This window comes from Mandrillus leucophaeus, unplaced genomic scaffold (assembly GCF_000951045.1).
Source record: "Mandrillus leucophaeus isolate KB7577 unplaced genomic scaffold, Mleu.le_1.0 Scaffold786, whole genome shotgun sequence".
Taxonomy (NCBI): Eukaryota; Metazoa; Chordata; class Mammalia; order Primates; family Cercopithecidae; genus Mandrillus; species Mandrillus leucophaeus.
The window spans coordinates 393,393-418,325 of record NW_012108541.1 but is presented as its reverse complement, the minus strand read 5'-3'; the positions used below and the strand labels follow the sequence as shown (position 1 = coordinate 418,325).

At 39.0% G+C, this 24,933-nt stretch overlaps 2 protein-coding genes across 5 annotated transcripts in view; one reads left to right on the top strand and one right to left on the bottom strand.

Moving 5' to 3' along the window:
- The window catches only part of ASB3 (ankyrin repeat and SOCS box containing 3), a 139,804-nt gene that overhangs the window by 5,330 nt on the left and 109,541 nt on the right, over positions 1 to 24,933 (top strand). For 2 of the 4 annotated variants that reach the window (XM_011967080.1, XM_011967081.1), the window contains exon 2: positions 19,326 to 19,534. The exons of 1 other annotated variant lie outside the window; for it this stretch is intronic. In XM_011967080.1, the coding sequence (XP_011822470.1) occupies positions 19,339 to 19,534 (196 nt within the window). In that variant the 5' untranslated portion in view covers positions 19,326 to 19,338. Of the gene's footprint in view, positions 1 to 16,718; positions 16,838 to 19,325; positions 19,535 to 24,933 lie in introns of those variants that run through there. One more of the 4 variants, XM_011967079.1, reaches the window with a different exon arrangement.
- On the bottom strand, positions 10,364 to 17,166 carry CHAC2 (ChaC, cation transport regulator homolog 2 (E. coli)). Its single transcript, XM_011967078.1, has 3 exons — positions 16,928 to 17,166; positions 12,960 to 12,995; positions 10,364 to 10,747 (listed from the first exon to the last, which is right to left on the bottom strand). Exons 1-3 carry the CDS (start codon positions 17,060 to 17,062, stop codon positions 10,364 to 10,366), a joined length of 555 nt encoding a protein of 184 aa, XP_011822468.1. The 5' UTR covers positions 17,063 to 17,166.

The window sequence follows — 24,933 nt, the reverse complement described above, 5'->3', positions numbered from 1 at the left end:
GAAACCCTGTCTCTACTAAAAATAGAAAATTAGCCGGGCGTGGTGGCACATGTCTGTAATCCCAGCTACTCTGGAGGCTGAGGCAGGAGAATCGCTTGAACCTGAGAGGTGGATGCTGTGGTGAGCCGAGATGGCGCCACTGCACTACTCCAGCCTGGGTACCGAGAGTGAAACTTCCTCTCTAAAAAAAAAAAAAAAAAAAAAAGAAAGAAAACAATTTCAATGGGGTTAAGCCCTACCAATGGAGTTACAAAATGAGGTAACTACCATCTCTCACCTTTTTTTTTTTTGGAGACAGAGTCTCACTTTGTTGCCTAGGCTAGAGTGCAGTAGCGTGATTTTGGCTCGTTGTAGTCTCAACCTCCTGGGCTAAAGTGATCCTCTCACCTCAGCCTCCTCAGTAGCTGGGACTACAGGTGTGCGCCACCATGCTTGGCTAATTTTTTTTGTATTTTTTTGTAAGAGATAAGGTTTTGCCATGTTGCCCAAGCTGGTCTTGAACTCCTGGGCTCAAGTGATCTGCCCCCTCAAGCCTCCCAAAGTGCTGGGATTACAGGTGTGAACCTCTGTGCCTGGCTGCCTTTTTTGTTCTTTTTAAAATTGTAGGCCTTAATTTCATTTTGTTCCTATTCAGTGCTTAGCACAGTGCCTAGCATGTTGAAAATGTTCAATAAATGATACTACGTTTGTTTTACTTAAACTCTTTGCCTCTCATTTTCATCATCATAGAAAATAAGGATTAAATGAGTTAATATACATAATGCACTTGGTATAGAATCTAGCATGTAGTTAGTGCTACGTAAGTGTTAACCATTATTCTCTGACACATGAACACTTTTTTGTTTTTTTCTGTGAAGCTTTCTCTGATTCTGCTACTTTGAATTGGTAATTTGCCTTTCTGTATTCTGCTTGTATTTTATTTATTTGTTATTAGTTTTAGAGACAGAGTATTGTTGTGTTGCTCAGGCTGAAGTGCAGGGGCATTATGATATCTCACTGCAGCCTTGAACTTCTGGGCTCAAGAGATCCTTCTGCTTCATCCTCCAGAGTAGCTAGGACTGCAGACATGTGCCACTATGCCCAGCTAATTTTTACATTTTTGTAGAGACGTGGTCTCACTATATTGCCCAGGCGGGGAACCCCACCTCCAATATTCAACGTGGGTTCTTTTCTATTTCCCTAAGTGTTGGCTGGTCTGAGAAATAAAGGGAAAGAGTACAAAAGAGAGAAATTTTAAAGCTGAGTGTCCGGGGGAGACATCACATGTTGGCAGGTTCCGTGATGCTCCCTGAGCCGTAAAACCAGCAAGTTTTTATTAGCGATTTTCAAAAGGGGAGGAGTGTACGAATAGGGTGTGGGTCACAGAGATCACATACTTCACAAGGTAATAAAATATCACAAGCAAATGGAGGCAGGGGAAGATCACAGGACCACAGGATGGGGCGAAATTAAAATTGCTAATGAAGTTTTGGCATGCATTGTCATTGATAACATCTTATCAGGAGACACGGTTTGATACCAGACAACCAGTCTGACCAAAATTTATTAGGTGGGAATTTCCTTGTCCTAGTAAGCCTGGGAATGCTACAGGAGACCGGGGCTTATTTCATCCCTTTGTCTACGATCTTACAAGACAGCCATCCCCAAAGCGGCCATTTTAGAGGCCTCCCCTCGGGGACGCATTCTTTTTCTCAGGGATGTTCCTTGCTGAGAAAAAGAATTCAGCGGTATTTCTCCTATCTGCTTTTGAAAGAAGAGAAATATGGCTCTTTTCTGCCCGGCTCACTGGCAGTCAGAGTTTAAAGTTATCTCCTTTGTTCCCTGAACATTGCTGTTACCCTGTTCTTTTTTCAAGGTGCCCAGATTTCATATTGTTCAAACACACATGCTATACAAACAATTTGTGCAGTTAATGCGATCGTCACAGGGTCCCGAGGTGACATACATCCTCCTCGGCTTACGAAGATGATGGGATTAAGAGATTAAAGACAGGCATAGGAAATAACAAGGGTATTGATTGGGGAAGTGATAAGTGTCCTTGAAATCTTCACTATTTATGTTCAGAGATTGCAGTAAAGACAGGCGTAAGAAATTATAGAAGTATTACTTTGGAGAACTAATAAATGTCCATGAAATCTTCACAATTATGTTCTTCTGCCATGGCTTCAGCCGGTCCCTCCCTTTGGGGTCCCTGACTTCCTGCAACAATGTTGCTCAGGCTAAAATGCAGGGGCATTATGATATCTCACTGCAGCCTTGAACTTCTGGGCTCAAGAAGTCCTTCTGCTTTATTCTCCAGGGTAGCTAGGACTGCAGACATGTGCCACTATGCCCAGCTAATTTTTACATTTTTGTAGAGACGTCGTCTCACTGTATTGCCCAGGCTGGTCTCAAACTACTGACTTCAAGTGATTCCCTTGCTTTGGCCTCCCAAATTGCTGATATTACAGGCACGAGCACCATACCCATCCCTCTGCTTGTATTTTATATCACATCTTTTATATTAAATAACATAGATTTTTTTGTTTGTTTTTTTGAGATGGAGATTCTCGCTTTGTCGCCCAGGCTGGAGTGCAGTGGTGCGATCTTGGCTCACTGCAAGCTCCGCCTCCCGGGTTCACGCCATTCTTCTGCCTCAGCCTCCCAGTAGCTGGGACTACAGGCACCTGCCACCACGCCCGGCTAATTTTTTGTATTTTTAGTAGAGATGGGGTTTCACCGTGATAGCAAGGATGGTCTCAATCTCCTGACCTCGTGATCCGCCCGCCTTGGCCTCCCAAAGTGCTGGGATTACAGGCGCGAGCCACTGTGCCCAGCCTTGTTTGTTTCTCCACCAAATATGATTCTTGATAGCTGGGGACTATCTTATTTATTTTGGTGGTCTCAGTGCATAGTCATTGCTTGCCACCTATCATTAGTTCTCCCATTTGAGCTAGGTCTTAAGGAATGAGGAGGGTGGTGTGATTGGAGCACGAGGGGCAGGGGAGTACATCAGTGGGAAGTGAAATTTGACAAATACACTGACACCACCAGATTGACGAGATTGTAAATAGCTGAATACCAGATTAAAGGATTTGAATTTATTTTATATGCAGTAGGAAGGGATTTTTGATTACTGACCTTAGTTCCGTATTTTAGGAAAGTAATTATGAGTGCAGAGTAGAGCATGTATTGGAAAGAGGAAAAGAGATTGGAAACAAGAAGAATATGTAAGAAACTCTGGCTCTTGACGTATGTATGATAAGGCTCTTTAGTTGAGAATCTTTCAGCATGTAACCTTTTACTATCATGTAACCTTTTAAGCCTTATCACAAAAAGGCTTCAGGGCTTCCTTGGTAACTTCGTTTTGACTTTGTTAAAAGAAGAACTTTAGACAAAATGAATTTTGTCTGAAGACAGAATTTGTGTGTTAAAGGATTAATGAATGAGGCAGCACCCAAAACTAGAAGAAATTCAGGGAGCTCTGTTTTAATAGTGTAAGCAGCAGACCTTTGCAGGCTGAATATGGAAGCAAAGTAAAGAAATTACTTGATTGGACTGGGCATGGTGGCTTACACCTGTAATCCCAGCATTTTGGGAAGCTGAGGTAGGCGGATAACTTGAGCTCAGGAGTTCAAGACCAGCCTGGGCAACATGGTGAAACTCCATCTCTAATGCAAAAATTAGCCAGGCATGGTGGCACATGCCAGTAGTCTCAGCTACTTGGGAGGCTGAGGTGGGAGGATTGCTTGAGCCTGGGAGGTTGAGGCTGCAGTGAGCTGTAATTGTGCCACTGCACTCCAGCCTGGGCAACAGAGCAAGACCCTGTCTGAAAAGAAAAATAAAATTACTTGATTGTCATAGTTACTTGTTTGTCTTATTTGGGTACAATCTGGCAGAAAGTTGCTCGTTAGAGAATAGTTGTTGATTTCTGATTAAAATTAAGTTGTGACATCCTATGGATTGGGAGGGAATATTTGCAAGCCATACATGTGATAAGGGGTTAAAATTCAGAATATAAAAGGAACTCAAGTAACTCTATAGAAAGAATACAAATAATCCAATTAAAAAATGGGCAAGGAACCTGTATAGGTATTTCTCAAAAGAAGACATACAAATGGCCAACAGATATGTGAAAAGATGCTCAACATTACTAATCATCAGGGAAATGCAAATTAAAACCACAATGAGATGTCACCCCAATACGTGTCAGAATGACTGTTATCAAACAGATGAAAGATAAGTGTAGGTGACGATGTGGAGAAAGGGGAAACTTTGTACACTGTTAATGGCAATGTAAATTAGTACAGCCATTATGGAAAACAATGGAGGTTCCTCAAAAACCTAAAAATAGAATTACCATATGATCCAGCAATCCAACTTCTGGGTATTTACCTAAAAGATTGGAAATCAATATGTTGAAGAGATATCTGCATTCCCATGTTCATTGCAGCATTAATCACGATAGCCAAGACATGGAATCAACCTAACGTCCTTTGACAGATGAATGGATAAAGAAATATGTGGTATACATACTCTGTAGAGTACTATTCAGCCTTAAAAATGAAAGAAACTTTGTCATTTGTGACAATATGGGTGGGTTGGAGAACTTGAAGCAAAATGAGATAAGCCAAGTACAGGCAGATAAACACCGTGTGTGCTTACTTATATATTTAATCTAAAACTGTTGAACTAAAAGAAACAGAGTAGAACAGTGGTTACCAGGGGTAGGGAGAGGGCATGGGGGAAGGGGGAGATGAAAGTCAAATGGGAGGAATTTTTTTCTTTGAGATATGTTGCACAGTATGGGGAATATAGTGACTAATAATGTACACTTAATACTTGCTAAGAGTAAATTTCAACAGTTTTCACTATAAAAAATAAATATTTGAGGTGATGGATATGTTAATTAGATTGATTTAATTATTCCATATTGTATTCATAAATCATTACTTTGTACCCCATAAATATGAAACTATAGTCAGTTGATAATTTAAAAATAAAAAGCAAAGATTAAGTTTTGTTTTACTATTTACATTGGGCTTCAGTTTGCTTACATAGGAACCCATCTTAGCCTAATGGCCTTCCAATTAAAGATTGCTTACACTTTCTTTTTTTGAGACAAGAATCCCACTCTGTTGCCCAGACTGGAATGCAGTGGCGCAATCTTGGCTCACTGCAATCTCTTCCTCCTGGGTTCAAGCAATTATCCTGACTTAGCCTCTTAATTTGGGACTTCAGGTGCCCGCCACCATGCCTGGCTAATTTTTTTGTATTTTTAGTAGAGATGGGGTTTCACCATATTGGTCAGGCTGGTCTCGAACTCCAGACCTCAGGTGAAGCACCCGCTTGGTCTCCCAAAGTGCTGAGATTACAGGCGTGAGCCACCACACCCAGCCAAGATTGCTTATACTTTAAAAAAAATATTATATATATTGTTTTTAGCAAAACAAAGGGTAAAATTTAATATTAAAAAGGCACAAACACATTTTGTATATATTGTGAAAATACCATCTATTTTCTCCAAAAGCATATAAATTGATGCGAGTATCATAAACCTGTTTGTTTTTTTCCTGTACTAAGTATGTTCAACATTTAATGTGTATTATGTGCAGGGAGGTAATGTGGGACTAAATTTTCTAGTTGGGAAAGGAGATGAGTACTGGCTTTAGTACAGTAAGTTTCCATGCTTGTGTAGCACAACTGGAGATGCCTTCATGTAACAGACATATGAAGAGGTTGAAAGAGTAGGCTGGAGATTGGAAGCTGTCCAAGTAAAATTAAAGCCTAAGATTTGATGAGTTTGTGTATCTGATGAAGAATAGTGTATGAGTTGTAATTGGAAGCACAATGAAATGTTTTTGTCTTTGGCTTTAGTGACATGGGATGCTTGATCACTAGTGTCTGATGCACCAGAGTAGCATGAAAATTGAAATCTTTGGGTTCAGTGAGGAACTGGTCATTGGAGACTTGATACTACAATGATTGAGTGGTTTGGCAGAATAAAGTTGAATTGGAAAGGCATTAAGATGAGTTGATAAGGAAGTGAAGCACTGTGTAGTTAAAAAATTTCTGTGAAGAATAAGAAAGCTGGAAGAACACAAGAAACTGTAGGATTAGTGGTGGTTTTTCCAGTTACAGTGTGTGTACATGTGTGGGTGAACCATTTATAAAGAGAAGGAGGCTCAGTACAATTAAGTAAAACAAGAAAATGAAATTGAAATATACTATTTTAGAAAGGTAAAATGAACTGAAAAAACCCCTGAAATCCAATAAAGCTAATTTTCATCGTATAAATTTGACATACAGAATAAAAATTTTAGTACTGTAGTTGTCTTAGTAAGAGTTAAAATTCTTTGACATAGTAGCCACAGGATTACAAAATCTTTGAGTCTGTAATATATGCTTAGAGTGAATTCAAGGTTTTATTTTAGTTTTTTGAGACAGGATCTTGCTCTGTTGCCCAGCCTGGACTGCAGTGGTGTGATCATGGCTCACTGCAGCCTCGAACTCCTGGGTTCAGGCAATACTCCTGCCTCAGCCTTTTGAGTAGCTGGGCCTACAGGTGCATGCCACTACACCCGGCTAATTTTTAAATTTTTTATAGAGACAGGGTGCTGTTCCATTGCTCTGGCTGGTCTCTAGTTCCTAGCCTGAAGTGATCCTCCCTTCACAGCATCCCAAAGTACTATGATTACAGGTGTGAGCCACTACACTGGCCAAATTCAAGGTTTTAGAAATCCATAAAAATAGATTGCTAAAAGCTGAATAAATTACTAGAGAATGCAGTCAGTATTTTTCCTGAAAAAAGACAGGCATAACAGGAACATTTGATAGGTAAGTTTTAACGTGATATGATGAAAGAGAATTTTAAAGCACATTTATCATCTAATTGCCTGGAAAGAAAGAACCAGAGATGGTAAATTACAAATATGATGCTTACATTGATATTCACAACTACCCAGGATGTAAGGATATGTACTTACTCATTGAGAGAGTATTCTCTGAATTTGTAATTTAAAAACAAGATGTGTCTATGGAAAAGAGAAATCTAATATAATGAAATGTTGACTGGAAAATGTTTGAAAAATATCTAATAGACCAAATATGGTTCTGGCATGATTGTAATCATTAGGAGTCTTGAAGAGATACTGAACCCATGATACTCTGAATATGTGATACTCTGAATATGTGAATATGTTATATATTTGAAATAATATTTATTAAGTATATCAGTCATTGTGTAATGTTTTACATATAAGTAAATAGGCACTTTAAAGATGTATAATAATATACATTTCAGGTACTTGATTAGAAAATTAAAAATTTTGCCATTTAAGATGAATACATATTAATAGACAATGGTCAAACTTTTAAAGTCAGTCATAATGAAATGAGTCATGTTCATGCTTTTAAATATTCAGAGTTGACATCATCATAATCTTTGTTTCCCTAAATGATAACTTTACATATGGAGATAGTGGCATCTAGATGCTTACAGTTCTTGTGAATGTATTGTTTGGGAGTGAGGAAAAGTATTATAATAGTATAGGAGTACAAAGACCAACTTCTAAAAATTTAAAAAGTTGAGATTTAAAAGGAAATTTTAGTTTCTTTTCTAAATGTAGGGTTCACACACTTCTCTTGAATTTCCAAAACTGAACACCTCCCTAATATTTCTACTCTGAGGAGTGAGAATCTGAGTTTTGTGTTACATGTAATTAGGGCAGGAGGAGAGAAAATGTTTTGAAAGTGAGATCCAAGGGCTGTAAAGAGAGACTAGAGCTTTGCTAAGAAAACGAAAATACATAAGTAATTTGGCACCAGAGTTCTGTTTCTTCCTAGCTTGGAGGCTGCAAACCCCAGCTTCTGATAATGGAATTTAACTTCTCCATTTCAGTCAGGTTTCTCCCCATCCTAATGAAAATGAATATCCCTTCCCTGGGCGGTTAGAACACAATCTCCCTGTAAGTGATGATGGTATACCACATGTATATTCACAAATCTTCTAGTTTAACTTCTAATGGAAAACCTAGAAAGATGTATAAATGGGGATCCCAAAGTAATCCCTCCCTCTTGATATTTTGTAAGCTAGTTATTAAGTGGTATTGACTTTAGGGAGTCACATACTTCTTTGGACTTTGTAAAATGAAAAACTAGATCTCTGCGTTGACTAACGTGATTCTGAGCATGTCAATCTTAGATAGGCTCATTATATTTGTGGCAATATATACACATCTGTCAAAATTAACTCAAACATCTTTATGTAACCAGTTACTATTTCATTATACACATGAAATTAATCATTAATCTGGTTTAATCATTAATTTTGTTCACTTTCTGAAAAAACAAGCAGGGTAGTAAGAAAAGTTAAGTTCATATGGGTTTTTAAAAACATGTCATAGAAGAATCCTGTGCTCCAAAGTCAGAGCAACCTGGATTTTAGCCATGTTAGATGCATAACTGAGTGCAAGTTACAGTGGAAACAAGCTAGAGGAATTATCCAAAAAATGAGGACATATGGCTCCGTATGTAAAGTGCCTAGCACATCCTTATGAGATGTTCATTAATAAATTTATCACCCTTTCTGTTTTACAGGACAAGTGAAATGCCTTCTGGAAAACTAATATTTAAAATGTTGGAAGATATTTAAAGTAGTTATGTAGCTGAGTAAATTACTAAGATATTAAACAGGAAAACATGAAAAGGACATGTAGGACAGTTTTATGTGAAAAACTTCTGTACTAATTATTAATCATGACTGGGTTTAAGGAGCTTTTAGTAAGTATCATATTACATTTAGTTTTATACTGAAGTTTTTATGGTGAAAGATTCTAGAGCGATTATATGTCCTATTGAGAAAGAAATAACCTATAATCAGGAATAACCTGAATAGTTTGAATCAAAGTCAATTCTATGTGAGTTAATAATTTGTTTCCTAGTTGAGTAGCAGCATACACCCAATTGATACTCTTCTTTAGGTGACAAGATAAAGAAAAAAAAAGTTACGTACAAATAATCAGGTAATGCCACTTCTTAAAAAAATACAATCTATGCATGTAACAAAATGGCACTTGTAGGCCATAAATTTATACAAATAAAAAATTATAGGCTGGGCATGGTGGCTCACACCTGTAATCCTAGCACTTTGGGAGGTTGAGGTGGGTAGATCACCTGAGGTTAGAAGTTCGAGACCAGCTTGGCCAACATAGTGAAACCCTGTCTCTACTAAAAATATAATTAGTTGGGTGTGGTGGCACGTGCGTGTAATCCCAGCTACCCGGGAGGCTGAGGCAGGAGAATCCCTTGAACCTGGGAGGTGGAGGCTGCAGTGAGCCGAGATTGGCACCACTGCACTCCAGCCTAGGCATCAGAGCGATACTTGGTCTCAAAAAACAAAACAAAATTATAATTCCAGGAGGTGCCTGTTCTTGGCTTCTGCCAGAGGTTACACTGTCCAGCCTGTGGGATGGCCAGACTGCAGGCTGCAAAGAAAAAAAAAAATACACACACACACACACATATTGAGAGAGTGACACAGAGAGAGAGAGAGAGAGAAAGAATTCCAAAAGCTGTTTTAAAAACTAAATTTTCATTATATATGCCATTAATTTGTATTATCAGAAAGCCCATCTTTTTCAGTTTTGGTATAAGATTAATACAAAGTGAGTGACAGACCACATGATTAGTGATCACGATTTGTATAATGTAATTTATGCTTTTTACCTTCCATATAGTAAAATGCCTTTAAAAAAGAAGAGGTACAGTACATTATACTTCCAAGGAAATTTTTATATTTAAAAAAAGCCAATTTTTGGCTTAAAACTGAAAGGGTTTCATTTAATACCTGAATAACAAGGAAATTCACAATTAAGGCTGAAATACTGTTCATATTATTGTGTATTTCTAGTCACGTTATTTTAAGCTTGTATATTTTAAACCATGGTTACAGAATTGTATATGAATATATTGAAGGCATAACTTTATATTTATTGGACTTTTGGTTTAATTCTTTAGAACTTCAACATAGTATTGGGATATGAAACAGGATTATTGTTACTCTGATAAAAACAAGACTGAACTGAGTCCTTCACTGTATTTTTCTAAATAACTCACTTCTAATGAGTAAGTGTTCAATAGCGTAAAGTTAGGAAATCTTTATGTTATTAAAATTTGAATTTTTCTTTCACTGTATCCCATTCTTTTGAATATATGTGTTTTAGGACATTTCCAGTTAAAATACAAGTTTAGATAATATCCTGACTACATTAAAAATAAGATCTTTAAGTAAACATATTTCCAATTCATATTGCCATCGTGCACTGAAGATAATTCTCCGAAGACTAAAAGCTCTGCTTGTTTAGAAAAGTCAATGATTAGTTCTTTATATGCAATTGAGGTTCTGTTTCCCTTCTAAACGTTCCTTTACCAATTTTTCCAAAGCGAAAAGATGCTCATCTGCTTCTTCTGGCACAAGGTTCCTAATAGAATTTGCAAGTTCAAAAAGATATTCTGTATTTCTTCCACTTGGACCAGCTGCATTAAAAATTTGTTCAGCAATGTCTTCCAGAGGTGCAGGACCAAGATAATCAGGATTATCACATGTTCCAATATATAGCAATACACTGAATGGTTTTGTTGTGGGATCTTTTGGATAAAAAATGACTGTTGTGGTTCTGTAGCCTCCTTTCTCTCTGAAGTCAAGGTATGCTTTTACTTCTTCTTCCTTTCCTACTGGCAATCTGTAAGCAACACCCCATACACATCCCTGTTGAAAAATGAAAAGAATACACTAGTATTTATAAGGCTAATTAAAATAAATGAAGATAGGTTGTGATCTAAGAAGTATCTCATATATTCTTTTCTGTTTGTTTTTGAGATGAAGTCTTGTCTGTTGCCCAGGCTACGGTGTAGTGGCATGATCTTGGCTCACTGCAACCTCCGCCTCCCAGGTTCAAGCAATTCTCCTGCCTCAGCCTCCCCAGTGACTGGGATTACAGGAATGCACCACCATGCCCAGCTAATTTTTGTATTTTTAGTAGAGAAGGGGTTTTGTCATGTTGGCCAGGCTGGGCTCGAACTCCTGACCTCAAGTGATCTGCCTGCCTCGGCCTCCCAATGTGCTGGGATTACAGGCGTCAGCCACTATGCCTGGCCATATCTTGTATATTCCTAAAAGTGGGCCGGGAGGGCTCACGCCTGTAATACCAGCACTTTGGGGGCCTAGGCGGGTGGATCCCGAGGTCAAGAGTGCAAGACCAGCTTGGCCAAGATGGTGAAATCCCGTCTTTACTAAAAATACAAAAATTAGGCGTGGTGGCAGGCACTTGTAATCCCAGCTACTCGGGAGGCTGAGGCAGGAGGATGGCTTGAACTCCGTGGCAGAGGTGGCAGTGAGCTGAGATCGCGCCACTGAACTCCAGCCTGGGTGATGGAGTGAGACTGTCTCAAAAAACAAACAAACAAACAAAAAAACAGTCAATACAGTTTTTCTTCACTTAAAGTACACAGAAGAACATACTAAACAATAAAGGAAATAAGCACTTTAAAATCTCCATTGTGAATAATTTCTTTGTATCATAGGCACAGCAAGATATTTTATCTTAAAATTTTTTAAAATTTGGTCTTTTTTAAAAAATAATGGGACTGAAATGAAAAATACGAGGCTTTCACTTGGTTATTAAAAAATTCTACAAAGTGCCATTTGTTTATTAACTAATTAGGAGTTATTAGTTACTAATTTGAAGGTCTTTTTTATAAATGCTTTTCATAGTATAAATTATGAAAGCATTTCCTATTCCACACCATTGTTTATATTCCATTACTAACTGCTTGATTTTTGTTCATTAAAGTTCTTTCCAAAGTTAAACATTTAATTTCACAATATAAAATTCTGAATCTGTACTCCAATAAAATGATTGAAAATATTTAAGAAACTGAGGTTGTTGGTTAAATAAAACTTTCTGGTGCTCCGAACCAGTTTTAAAATCACAGGTGCTACTGGGGTCTACTGGAGGGTGGAGGATGGGAGGAGGGAGAAGATCTAGAAAAATAACTAATCGATACTAGGCTTAATGTTTATACCTGGGTGATTAAATCATCTGTACAACAAACCCCCATGACACATGTTTACGAATGTAAAAAACCTGCACATCCTGTACATGTACTCCTGAACTTAAAAAAACAAAAACACAAAACACAACACACAAGTGCTATTGATACAATTAAGTAATAAAGAAAATAATTCCTCACTTAGATTTCTGCTGAAAATGAGACTCGTAGCAAAAGTGAAGCGAGCTTTTGAGGGTTCCACTTAATTATTGGTGGTGGTCTGGCTGTCGGGGGGATATTTCCATTAATGTCAAAGGGGACCACAAAATTCTTAGTTAATACACTTGTTTTTTAAAAAAACCCACGACCAGGTGCGGTGGCTCACGCCTGTAATCCCAGCACTTTGGGAGGATGAAGCGGGCGAATCACGAGGTCAGGAGATTGAGAGCATCCTGGCTAACACGGTGAAACCCCGTCTCTACTAAAAATACAAAAAAATAGCCGGCGTGGTGGCGGGCGCCTGTAGTCCCAGCTACTCCGGAGGCTGAGGCAGGAGAATGGCGTGAACCCCGGAGGCGGAGCTTGCAGTGAGCCGAGATGGCGCCACTGCACTCCATCCAGCCTGGGCGACAGAGACCGAGACTCCATCTCAAACAACAACAACAACAACAACAACAACAAAAACCCCACAAAAACGAAAACTACATGCCATTTGTTTGTACATTGTTGTCTACCTTGCACTCTGCATTCTAACTTTTCTTACTGGCCTCATTTTTCACAAACACGAAAAAACCCACAAATACAGAGAAGAATTCTAAACTTAGGGTAGTTCAAATTGTCTGTAAATGATTGTTAATCAAATTGAAACTGAGAAACATCTCAACATTTTATAAAATTAAAATTACACAAAAAGAATATTTATACCATACCGCAGGATCTTCAACAAGAGTCACAACTCTTCCAGGCTGTTTTGAAAAAGGTAAACAAATTTTTTTTCTGAATTAATAAAGTTCATTAAGTAGCTGAGTATTAGCAACATTTTTGACATAGAATATTTGAACTGTATTTGCTTATAAGAAGCACTATTTCTTAAGCATAGTTATTTTTTATGATAAAGCTAAAGTGAATTAAGAGAACCTACTTCATCTAGAGACTGTGTTGGCCTTATTTCTAAAAGATTTCCATCAATTTATACATATTAGGTATATTATATTCACTTTACATGGATATATTGGAAAACATACCAGTAACTAAAGGTCATCTAAAATGAAAGGCAAATGGAAGCAGTAATTATAAATATTCTGGTTTTTCCCTTAGGAAAAAAGAAGGTTATAGATTTATTTGTTTATTTATTGAGACGTAGTTTTGCTCAACAAGCCCAAGCTGGAGTGCAGTGGTGCAATGTCGGCTCACTGCAACCTCCAACTCCTGGGTTTAGGTGATTCTCTCACATCAGCCTCCCGAGTAGCTGGGATTACACGTGCCTGCCACCATGTCCAGCTAATTTTTGTATTTTTAGTAGAGAGGGGGGTTTCACCATGTTGCCCAGGCTGGTATGGAACTCCTGACCTTAGGTAATCCACCCGCCTTGGCCTCCCAAAGTGCTTGGATTACAGGCATGAGCCACTGCGCACGGCCTATAGTTTTATTAGGGGAAAAAAATATATGACATAAAGGGTGTTTTCCTATATATAGGGAAGTGACTTTCAAACTTTTAGTGTAGATCAAAATGACGTAGAGGGCTTGAGAAACACATTGTTAGACCACACATCCAGAGTTTCTGATTCTGTAGGTCTGGAGCTGTCTAAGAATTTGCATTTGTAACAACTTCTCGCTGATTTCAGAAATTGTTTTGGGGCTCATACTTTAAGAACCACTGCTACTAGGGGATATTAAGAGTTTTTAAGTGCGAGAGATTGAGTGATTTACACTTCTGAGTTATGAAGGGTTCTTACCTTTCTGTATATGGTAATGGTGCTTCAAGGTAGGCATTCCTTTTACATTCATAAATGAACTTTACTTTGCCCTACTGAAAGGTCAGTATTAGAACTGGCCTATTCGTTTAGTTCTTATATGGAACAGTCACTTGTGTTCTAGGCAATTTTATTTTCCCATTTTGGTTTTAACACAGGTCAGTTAACAATATTATGGAAACCTTCACTTTTTACTATTCAGCTTGAGGTTGAAATGATATATTATGAAGCCAAAACAAGTTTTATTTGTTTTCCCATTTCAAAGACTGATAAAACAGTCTTTGTTTATAAATTTTTTTATAAACAATTTATAAAAAAAACCAGTTTATTTATAAAACAGTTTGTTTATTAAAAAAAAACAGTCTTTGTTTATAAAGCCTTAGAGAAAGTTCAGACTTGGAATGTTCCGTAATTTAAAGCACAAAGGTGACACATATCAGTGCCTGCAAGTTTTTTTTTTTTTTAAATAAAAGTCATCCATAGAGTACCAAAGGCTGTATGTGTACTGATACCTTAACATCATTCGTGGGAATGTTGAGTCATAAGCCACAATTTTACCTACTTGTGTGGCCAGTGTCTGGCACATAGTGAGCCTAAATCATACAGGCATTTGTGTCATCTTTGTTGCTATTTCCTTCTAGTCTTTATCTGTTCATATAGGTAATTCGTAATCATGGAACACATGGGATTTTGGATTATGATTTCTCATTTAATTTTCCTTGTTAGTCTTCTCATACATTTTAATAGTTGCATAATATTGTGTCATTGATGAACTATAAACATTCCTATGTTCTTGGACATTTAGATTTCTGACTTGTTTTCTTTTTAAGATAATGCTATAATGAGGATACATATATTGGTGAAGGTCAAGTAGATATTACCATATTATTTTCAATTTCAAAGTTAATTAGAAGTTATTTATGAATACCTACTGTGTGCTATGGAGAAGAGGAACTCTTGATTCTTGGTTCCAGTAGCTTATATTGTCATTCTAGAATGCAAACTAACATATGAAATAAATAGAGCTTATGGACTAAGTATGGTATTAAGTGCAGTTAGAATTCTGAGTCTTAGGTGATCAGAAAGACACCTTTTTTTTTAGCTCCTCTTTTTTTTTTTGAGACAGAGTTTCACTCTTGTTGCTCAGGCTGGAGTGCAGTGGTGCAATCTCGGCTCACCGCAACCTCTGCCTCTCAGGTACAAGCAATTCTCCTGCCTCAGCCTCCAGAGTAGCTGGGATACCGGCATGCACCACCACGCCCAGCTAATTTTGTATTTTTAGTAGAGACGGGGTTTCTCCATGTTGGTCAGGCTGGTCTTAAACTCCTGACCTCAGGGGATCCACCCACCTCGGCCTCCTAAAGTGCTGGGATTATAGGCGGGAACCACTGCGCCCGGCCCAGCTCCTTTCTCCTTTTAAAAAATCACGGACTGTTGTGTTGACTAGGCAATTTCTGATCATCAGTCTGTTCTGACAGCATACATATCTCAATGTGTTATGTAATACACTGTACGTTTTGGTCAAGACTAGAGTACTAAAGTATGTTGTTACAACCACTTACATAAATATTTTATACTTGGCCATTATAATTGGAGGCTGGGCTAAAGGTTTTCTCTTCAGAATGGCAATTTTAAATATTCGTATTAAAACTGAGAACTCTCAAACTCCTGGCCTCAAGCAGTTCTCCTGGCTCAAACTTCCAAAGTGTTGAGATCACAGGCATAGCCACTGGGCCCAGCCAAAACTGACAACTCAGAAGCCATTTTATTTAGCTTAATTCTTTAATGTCTTGAATATTGTTTTAGAACATTCTTGGAGATACTTTGGCCATGACATTTCTGTTGATCTATAAATGTGCATTTACCTTAAGCCATTTGCCTCTTTTCAGGTCATTGTGTCCAATGTCCCAATAGGCCAGTATAGTCTACTTAAAAGCTAAGTTCTTAAGTGATCAATTGTAGTTGAGATAGAATGGTTTCTAACTCAGCTTCTTTTCGTGATTTTAATCCCGCGACTCTTTTATGAGCAGGTGCAAACTACTTTAGAGCCTTGATCTTTTCCCATTTCCATTGACCAATTTCCAAATTATTAGTTACCATTGTCAATCTTAGTTTTCTTTATGGGTTAGTTGTTTTGTAGCCAGTACAAAGCTGATTTGCATAAGCAGTGAGCTGCTGCTAATTCTCTATACATATATTAATGCCTTTGTATGACCGACTGAAAAGTGGATCAAATAACTTACATTTCACATTATAATTATGAGAACCATCAAGAAAGTAACATTAAAATAATGCTGGATATAATAATGAGCTTGGTACTGTGTTACTCATATAACCAGAACTTCATTTAACTTCGCTAGTACCTGAAAACCAAAGTGAGTTCCTCGATAACTAGAGAAAATTTCGGAAACTCGTTCTGTAATCCTAGGTGTCAGAAAATAAAACACTTGAAAGATGTAAAGAAATCCTAGAAGTAACATGCACGTTTAATCGCAAACCCATGAAAGTCGGCTAGAACGCAGAAATGCCAACAAGTTTAACTGCTAAAAAGCTGAATTTGCAACTTGATTTTACTATTTCAACTATGTAGTGACATGAAAATTCATCTTCCCGCCAGTGGGATTTTTTTTTCCCTCTCTCCGCACTCAGCCTGGCGCGAGCTCGTGTGCCCGTGCCCGCGCTTCTCGCCGCCTCTAGAAACTAACCACCGGCATCTTAAGCAGCTTCGGAAGGAGTGCCCGGGCTGGGTTAGAGATGGCGGGCAGGTGGCAGGGAAAATCTACAGAAATAAGTGTTGCCCCAAGCCATGTGCTTGGCCCCCATGAAGCGCTAAGGTGTGGTTCCCTAGGGTGTGAGTGCTGTGTGTGGAGTTGGGGAGCGGGGGTCCGGGGGCAGTAAGTGTGGGGAGCTGGCCGGCGCCTCACCTTGCCGGGGACCCCGCGGTGGTCCGTGCTGCCCTGCCAGAAGCGCCTGCTGTAGTTTGTGATGTATCCGACCAGCTTGTCCTGATAGGGGAAATCCACCTTCCAGATCAGGGACCCGTAACCAAAAACCCACATCTTTTCGCGGCTCCTCTGCCACGGCGACGGTGAACCCTAGTTGTCGCCGCGCCGCGGGAGACTGCAGCCTCCGGTAAGCGAGTAACCGGCTGCGCGGGGCGCAGGCGCGATGGCCACTTGGGGCGCAAAGCGCACTGGGAGTTTGGATCCAGAAAGGTTTTCCGAGTGAGTCTCAGTCAGCTTTATTTTATTTCCTTGATTAGGGAGTCAAGAGGCATTAACTTTCGGTGTAGTAAGCAACGGATTCTTTTGCAGCCTCTGTAAATCACCCTAACCTACCTTTAGTGCGCGTGTGCAGAAAACTACAACACCCACAATGCTTTTTGGAGCTATTTGGCTCTGAAATTGGAACTGGACTTATTTCTAACCCGGGCGAGGAAGGAGAAAAGGGCAGGAGTCGTCGCTCGTGGTGTCGAGATATGGAGGCGGTGTTCCAGCACCGCAGGCAGCACCTAGAAACATGTTTTGCTCTGCTTTGGAAATTAGATTTTTGCCTATATAACAGCAGCAGGAGGAATGTAATCCATATTTGATTTTATGTCCTCAAAAGAATGTCTTTTGCCTTTCAAATAAAAGCGGGATGTTTACAATAGACGTTTACGCCTGTGAAAGAGTATGTGTCATTTCAATGGGAATTGTTTATATATTTAAATTTTACACAAATTTATTCATCTTTAGTATTATCAGTGACTTGTTCACAAAAGAGCAGGCAAATGTTCTTAACTTGGGGCCCCTGTAAAGGCTTTGGAAACGAGCTGGGGAACCTGCCGAATTTGTGTACAAAATTTGGGGTGTACACTTTTCTGAGGGGAAACTACAGCTTTCATGAGTTTCTCCAAGACGTCAGGGATCCTAAAATTTTTTGAAGATCTGCTCGTTAGAGCTCTTGCTGCAAAATATTGTTTAGGAGACTCGCTTGGACTATCATGGCTGTGTCTGTGTGTGAAAACAGAAGCCTTACCAAGTGATTGTTCTTTCTTGAAGATTTTTATACTGTGGTTTTGAATGCTAAAACACTCAGATTCAAGGGGTATTATTTCTTTTCTTATAAAGAAATCAGCAGGAAGCTACCAAACAAACAAACAAAAAACAAGTCTTTTCCTATTTTCTCTAAGTTGTAGTTTCAAATTGCCTGACATGTTTGCTAACCCTTCTTTTCTGAAAAATTTCGAATATACAGAAAACTTAGATAAAAAGAGTGTAATGACCAATACGTTTCATCTAGATCCGATAATTACCATTTTTCACAGTTGCTTTACTTCCTTTTTACTCTATACTTTTAAATGGAAAACATTTGAAGTAAGTTGCATGTGTTACAACGTTTTACTGCCACATGCTCTACATGTATCTTATAAGAATAAGGACATTCATCCTAGAACAAGTTCCCTAAAAAAAAAGAATAAGGACATTCTCCTCATAACTGTAATGCCATTATCACATCTAAGAAAATTAACAATAGTTATGTAATCAAATATGTATTCCATATCCAAACTGCTTCACAGAGTCACTAACAAGAAATTGTGTCTTCGAGAGAGTCACATGAGAGCTATACTGGACTCTGACTGGAGGGGAACTTGAAGTGAGCATTGGAGGGAGATGATGATGCGGGCAAGAACTCTGTTAAGAACTTTCTGGGCTATGTAGGAAAGTGGGGCTCGTCTCTTTATGGTGTTCTGTGTTGGTTTCAATATGCTCAGCCAGTACAACTATTTGGTCAAGCATAGAGAACCTGAGTGTTTAACCTCTTCTGGAAAGGACCAGCAGGTGCAGGAAGACTAGAATGACACCTATCTTTCACTGCTTTTCTGGACTTTTTGGGTTTAGTTGTTTCCTATAGAGGGCTATATATTGAGACTGAGCATTGCTGGTAGTGGAATGGTCATCTCTGCATAATGTAGTGTACACTGGGGATTAAGTAGAGGTGCTCTCATCAATGGAGCACCAAAGAGTACATTGTGGTGGGGTATGAACAGGAGCAGAAGCCTGCTGCTCAAACATTTCCAGAGGAGGAAAGATAGAACACTTAAAAGTCCCTTCATGTTTTTAGTAGGAACATTCCAAGGAATTCTAATCTGCCAAACGCAGAAACTTCCTGGTTTAGGCACTAGCAGAGACTGTGGCGTGGTAGTCACTTTCTGTATTGTGGGCCCTTCTTTGGCAGTCATGTGAGAGATACTAGACAGGCCCACCGTGATCTGCTAACCTCTAGGAGTGAAGTGTTGTTTTATTGACTATAGTATTATCCTTCTACCTTGTTTTGTAGACTGGTCAAACAAATGGATTTTACAGAGGCTTATGCGGACACGTGCTCTACGGTTGGACTTGCTGCCAGGGAAGGCAATGTTAAAGTCTTAAGGAAACTGCTCAAAAAGGGCCGAAGTGTCGATGTTGCTGATAACAGGGGATGGATGCCAATTCATGAAGCAGCTTATCACAACTCTGTAGAATGTTTGCAGATGTTAATTAATGCAGGTAAAGTAAATTTAAGGTATGGAGGCTTCGCTTACAAGCTGGGTTAATAAAACATAAAAACAATTATAATACATAACTTATTAACAGCAGTATTTGTTTCCCTTTCTATAGTCATAAAATAACTGCCTGAATTTATTTAAGGATAGTAAGATTACTTGCCTTGGATTCAATTCGTATGATATTCTAGTTGGACATTTTATATGCAGGTGCCTCTGTCTGGCCTCTTTTTATTGACCGAGCTAGGTGACATGGGAGAAGTAGTCTGCTGTTTGAAGTTAAGCATTTGGTAGTTACTGGTCATGTTTATTCTTTCTTCCTTTACCAAACAGAAAGAGCAATCATACTGAAATTGAGGATGTGTTTTGATTGAATTAGTCTTTTTCTTTTTAAACACTTTTTAATACTTTTGGGAATCTTTACAACTACTTAGCATGAGACAAGATGCCTGCCTTCCTGATGCTTTTCCTTATCAAGGAAAACAGATGACAAATATCTAAACAAACAAGATAATTTAAAAAGGTAAAAGTGTCATGAAGAAAAGAAAACATAGTAGAGATAATAAAACAAATGGAATAGAGAATAATGGTGTGCTACTGCACATCTCTTTACATCTCTGCATTCAGTGACTTCATGCTTGCGGTCTATCATGGTAGGAGTATTTACAGCACAGAAATAAGCCAGTGCTACAAACCAGTGCTATAAACTGGGTTTTCTTCTTCCTGGACAGCTAGTTGTTAAACGTTAACCAGCACGCTACTGAGTGAAGAGGACTGACTAAAGGCGAGATTCTGACATTTAGTAGAGAGGGGGTAGGAAGAAAACAGATGGTGGATTGAGCATTGCTTTGTAATAGTCATTGTGCCACATGCTCAAGTTTGTCTTCTTTAATATTTATAAAAGTGGTGTTAGAGGCAGTATTCTCCTCATTGGTGAAAAGACCAAGGCTCAGAGAAGTTGACTTGTAAAAGGTTACATAATAAACTAGGGTATTTGATTTGAACCCATTTCTCTGACTCTAAAGCCCTTTTTTTCTCTCATACCATGCTTCTAACATTTAATTGAATGAATTTATAGCATTCAGTTAAACTGAGGTTGACTATAATACTCTGCATTGTAACACTCAGAGAACCGTTTACATTTCATTGATCATGGAAATTCAGACCCTCTTCCCTTCATACTTATCATCACCAGGTATAGGTGCTTAAAATACAGACTTCTGGGTCCATAGCTCATCAGAACTACTAATTTGTTACCTCCTGGACAGGAAAGGAAATAATCTTTACATTGTTTTTAGTAGTGGTAGGTGTTTTTTTTTTTTTTTTTTGTCTTAACAGGTAAGAGATGGTAAGGCTAAACTCCCTAAATCGTACTGCAGGAAATTTGTCATGATTGTTTTTAAAATCACATGTTCAAGTGTCTAGTGTCTATTATAGTTAAGTTTTTGAAGATACTGGAAAAATAGATATTATTCCTCTAATTTCAAATGCTTAAGATATGTTTTCAGAATCTGTTTGAAGTTAACTATAAAGCTTGAGTTCCCAGACTATTTGTAGTAACAAAGACGTGAGTTTGAATATCCTTTTCTAGGCAAAAAGCTCATTTCCAATATACTGTTACGTCTCTTCTTCATATCGGAATAGCATAGTTTATGTTACAGATTTTTTTCCTTTATCTGCTGAGTAAAGTTGGGCATGCTTTTGGCTAAAGGCTGTTAAATTCATCTCTACAGTTGTCCCTCTGTATCCACAGGGATTTGATTCCAAAATGTCCACGGACACCAAAATTCATGGATGCTCCTCAAGTTCTGCAGTCTGTCCTGAAGATAGAAAAATGTCTTATACGCAGATACAAAAAGTCAGCCGTTTGCATCTGGGGGTTCCACATCCCACAGATGCTATTATCTTCCATCCCAGTTGGTCGAATCTGCAGGTGCAAAACCCATGGATACAGAGGCCGACTGTATTTCCTTTTTTTCTGAGATGGAGTCTTGCTCTGTCGCCCAGGTGGGAGTGCAGTGGTGCGATCTCAGCTCACTGCCACCTCCACCTCCCAAGTTCAAGCAGTTCTCCTGCCTCGGCCTCCCAAGTAGCTGAGACTACAGGTGCACACCACCAATGCCTGGCTAACTGTCTCACTTTGTTGCCCAGGCTGGTCTCAAACTCTTGGCTCAAGTGATCCTCCTGCCTCAGCTTCCCAAAGTGCTGGGATTACAGGTGTGATGCACCACACCTGCTGTCTTTTGTTATATAATTTTCCTACCTCCCTGAGGTTTATCTAATATTAATGCACTGTCACAGATTCCTAAAAGATAATTAGTGCACCAAAATGAGAAGGTATGTAGGCCTACACAAATAGAATGGAAATACGTAAACTGGTTAGAAGAGTTTTGCTTCACTGTCTATTCAATTTAGATTTGGAATCCATTCTGAGTACAATACGTGGTCTTCTGACTCAGATTGGAGAAGAGCATTCAAGTGTGGTGTAGATTACATAGATGTTTAATATGCATACATATTTTTGTATTTCTTATGTATCTCATTTTAGTTTTCTATTTAACATATTAGCACAGATAACAAATTTGCTTGTCTTCTTTCCTGTATTGGAGGTTGGGTGTAATGGGTATTGAAATTTTATGAAGCTTGTCATCCTGGAGGGCAGTAATGATCTTCACTGACAATTAATGTCATTCAATAATAAATCATTTGCTGACTAAAAGTCCCTTAAAATCTTATAATTATTAAGCATATAGCTAACAAATACTTTTATTTGCCTAATAAATGACCTAGCTTATAGTATTTTTTGTTAGTTCATGTTAAGTAAGAAAATATGCATTAATACTGGGCACAGTAACAGATGCTGAAGTTCCTTAGACAAATCATTGTAGCATAGTGATTAAGAGTTGTGGTCAGATGGACCTGGATTCTAGTGATTCTACCATTTTATTGGTGTGACTTTGGACAGGATTTTTAAACTCTAGGTGGTTTAGTTTTTTCATCTGTTAGATAGAAATATTCCATTGTTTCAGCTCAGGCCAGAAACTGGGCCACCATTCATTTCTTTCTTTTTCTCATATTTTTCATCTAGTCAGTCAGCAAATTTGTGTATGTGTATGTTAGGGAGAGACATCCTAGCAAAAGCAGGGGCCAGTCAGATCACTTCTCACTACCATTAGTACATTTGTCAGAGCCACATCTCTTGTCTGGGTTGCTATAGTAGCATCTTAACAGATCTTCTCGACTTGCTGTTGCTCCTTCTCCATCCCATGACAGGCCATCCCCAATATATTAGAGGGATCATTTTAAAATACAACAGTCCAAGTCACTCTTCTGCTCTCTGAGTGAAAACACTTTTGTGTAGTATTTCATGGTAGAAATGTAGTGTAATTTATGTAACCATTCTCCTATTGATAGACATTTTGTTGGTTTCCTAAAGTTTTGCTGTTATAACTAGTGATTCAGTGAACATCCTTTTGTATATATCTTTGTGCACATGGTTGAGCATTTCTGTAGGATGGAGTTTTAGAAGTGCATTTACTGGTTTGATAAGTTAGAGTTTTCTGGAGAAATAGAACCAATAAAATATATATAGATAGACAAGAGGGGATTTACTATGGGAATTGGCTAATGTAATTATGGGAGCTGAGAAGTCCCATGATACGCTGTCCGTAAGATGGAGAACCAGGGAAGCTGGTGGTGTAACTCAGCCTGAGTCTGAAGGCCTGAGAACCAGGGGAAGTGATCGTGTAACTCTTAGTCTGAGGCCAAAGGACTGAGAACTGGGGTATGGGAGGCCACTGGTGTAAGTCCTGGAGTTTGAAGGCCTGAGGATCAGGATCTTTAGTATCCAAGGGCAGGAAAAGATGCTTGTCCTAGCTCAAGAGAGAATGAATTCTCCCTCTTGCCTTTTTTTTTTTCTTTCAGTTGCAAGATTAATAGAGTGAAAACAGAGCTCCCATACAACGGGAGGGGACCCAAAGGGGGTTGCCGCTCCGTGTTCAAATGCCTGAGTTTGTATCCCGATCATTGTCCCTCCCGCTGTGCTCTCAAGCGATATGTGATTTGACTATTTCTTTACCTCCTGCTTTAGCCTAATTGTATTTTAGTGAGCCTCTTTACTACCTGATTGGTTGGGTGTGAGCTGAGTTACAAGCCCCATGTTTAAAGGTGGATGTGGTCACCTTCCCAACTAGGCTTAGGAATTCTTAGTTGGTCTAGGAAATCTAGCTAGTCTTGTCTCTCAGTTCCCCCTCTCGACAGGAAAAACCAAGTGGTGTTGGGGATGTTGGCCAACGACTGCTCTTAACTGCTTCCTGCTGAATTGGGGCATAGTAGGGGTTGTGCATTTGAGATTTCCTCGGGAGGGGTGCCTTCAATGTCATCAACATTGGAGCATGGGCTAGCAGGCCGGTCCAGGGGTCTACAGTAGATCTTAGTCATGGACTGCATCTGGGGTTCCATTTGAAGAACAATTTGTAGTTTTACAGCTTTGATTCTGGAAGAGACAAACGTAACAAGGAGGTTAACGATACAGGGATTGAAATGTAGACCTGAAGTGCAGGGGATTATTTCTTTGGCACACTTCACAGGCCCTGACTATCTGCTTGATAGTTTTGAAAAGGCCTGGTCCAGTAAATAATGATTTGGCCATCTGATGGGTGCTATCAATGCCTAAGTGAAAGGTCTGGTGAAAGGTTTTAAGTAATTTCCATTGGTTAGCTGCAGGCAAAGGTATTTTTCCTTCTTCAGTGGCTAGCCATCCTGAGGGGAGGAAGCGGTGTCCTCTTTTGGTTCCCGATTCTATTTCTTCTGTTGAATACGGGGGCTTGGTCTCCTTGAAGGGTTTACCCCATACAAGGGGTCCTCCTGTAAGCATTTCTAATGGAGGGTCCCGCCTTGTGGCTCTTTTGGCTTCAATATCTGCTTCGCGGTTCCCTTCTATTTCTCTTTTCTTTTCTTTCTGATGACCCCAGCTGTGTAAGACTGCCGCCTCTTTACGTTTTTTTTGTACAGCCAAAAATAATCTCCTGATGGCTTCCTGATGTTTGGTAGGTGTTCTCTCAGAAGTTAGGAATTCCCTTTCTCTCCGTATTGTTGCGTGGGCGTGGAGGACTAGGTAAGCATACTTTGAGTCTGTATATATATTTACCCTTTTTCCTCCTCCTAATTCTAGTGTATAATGGCACCTGTTTTTGCTAGGATGTCTCTCCCTAACAAGGAAGTGGGGCTTTCAGGCATAATTAGAAAGGCATGTGAAAAGAGTAAAGTTAGCCAGTCACAACTTAGTGGCTGCAGAAGTATCTAGTGACTGACTGTCCTAGGACCCCTCGAATAGTGACAGATCTGGAGGACAGTTGTCCGGGACAGGAGAGTAAGACTGAGAAGGCCGCACCAGTGTCCAGG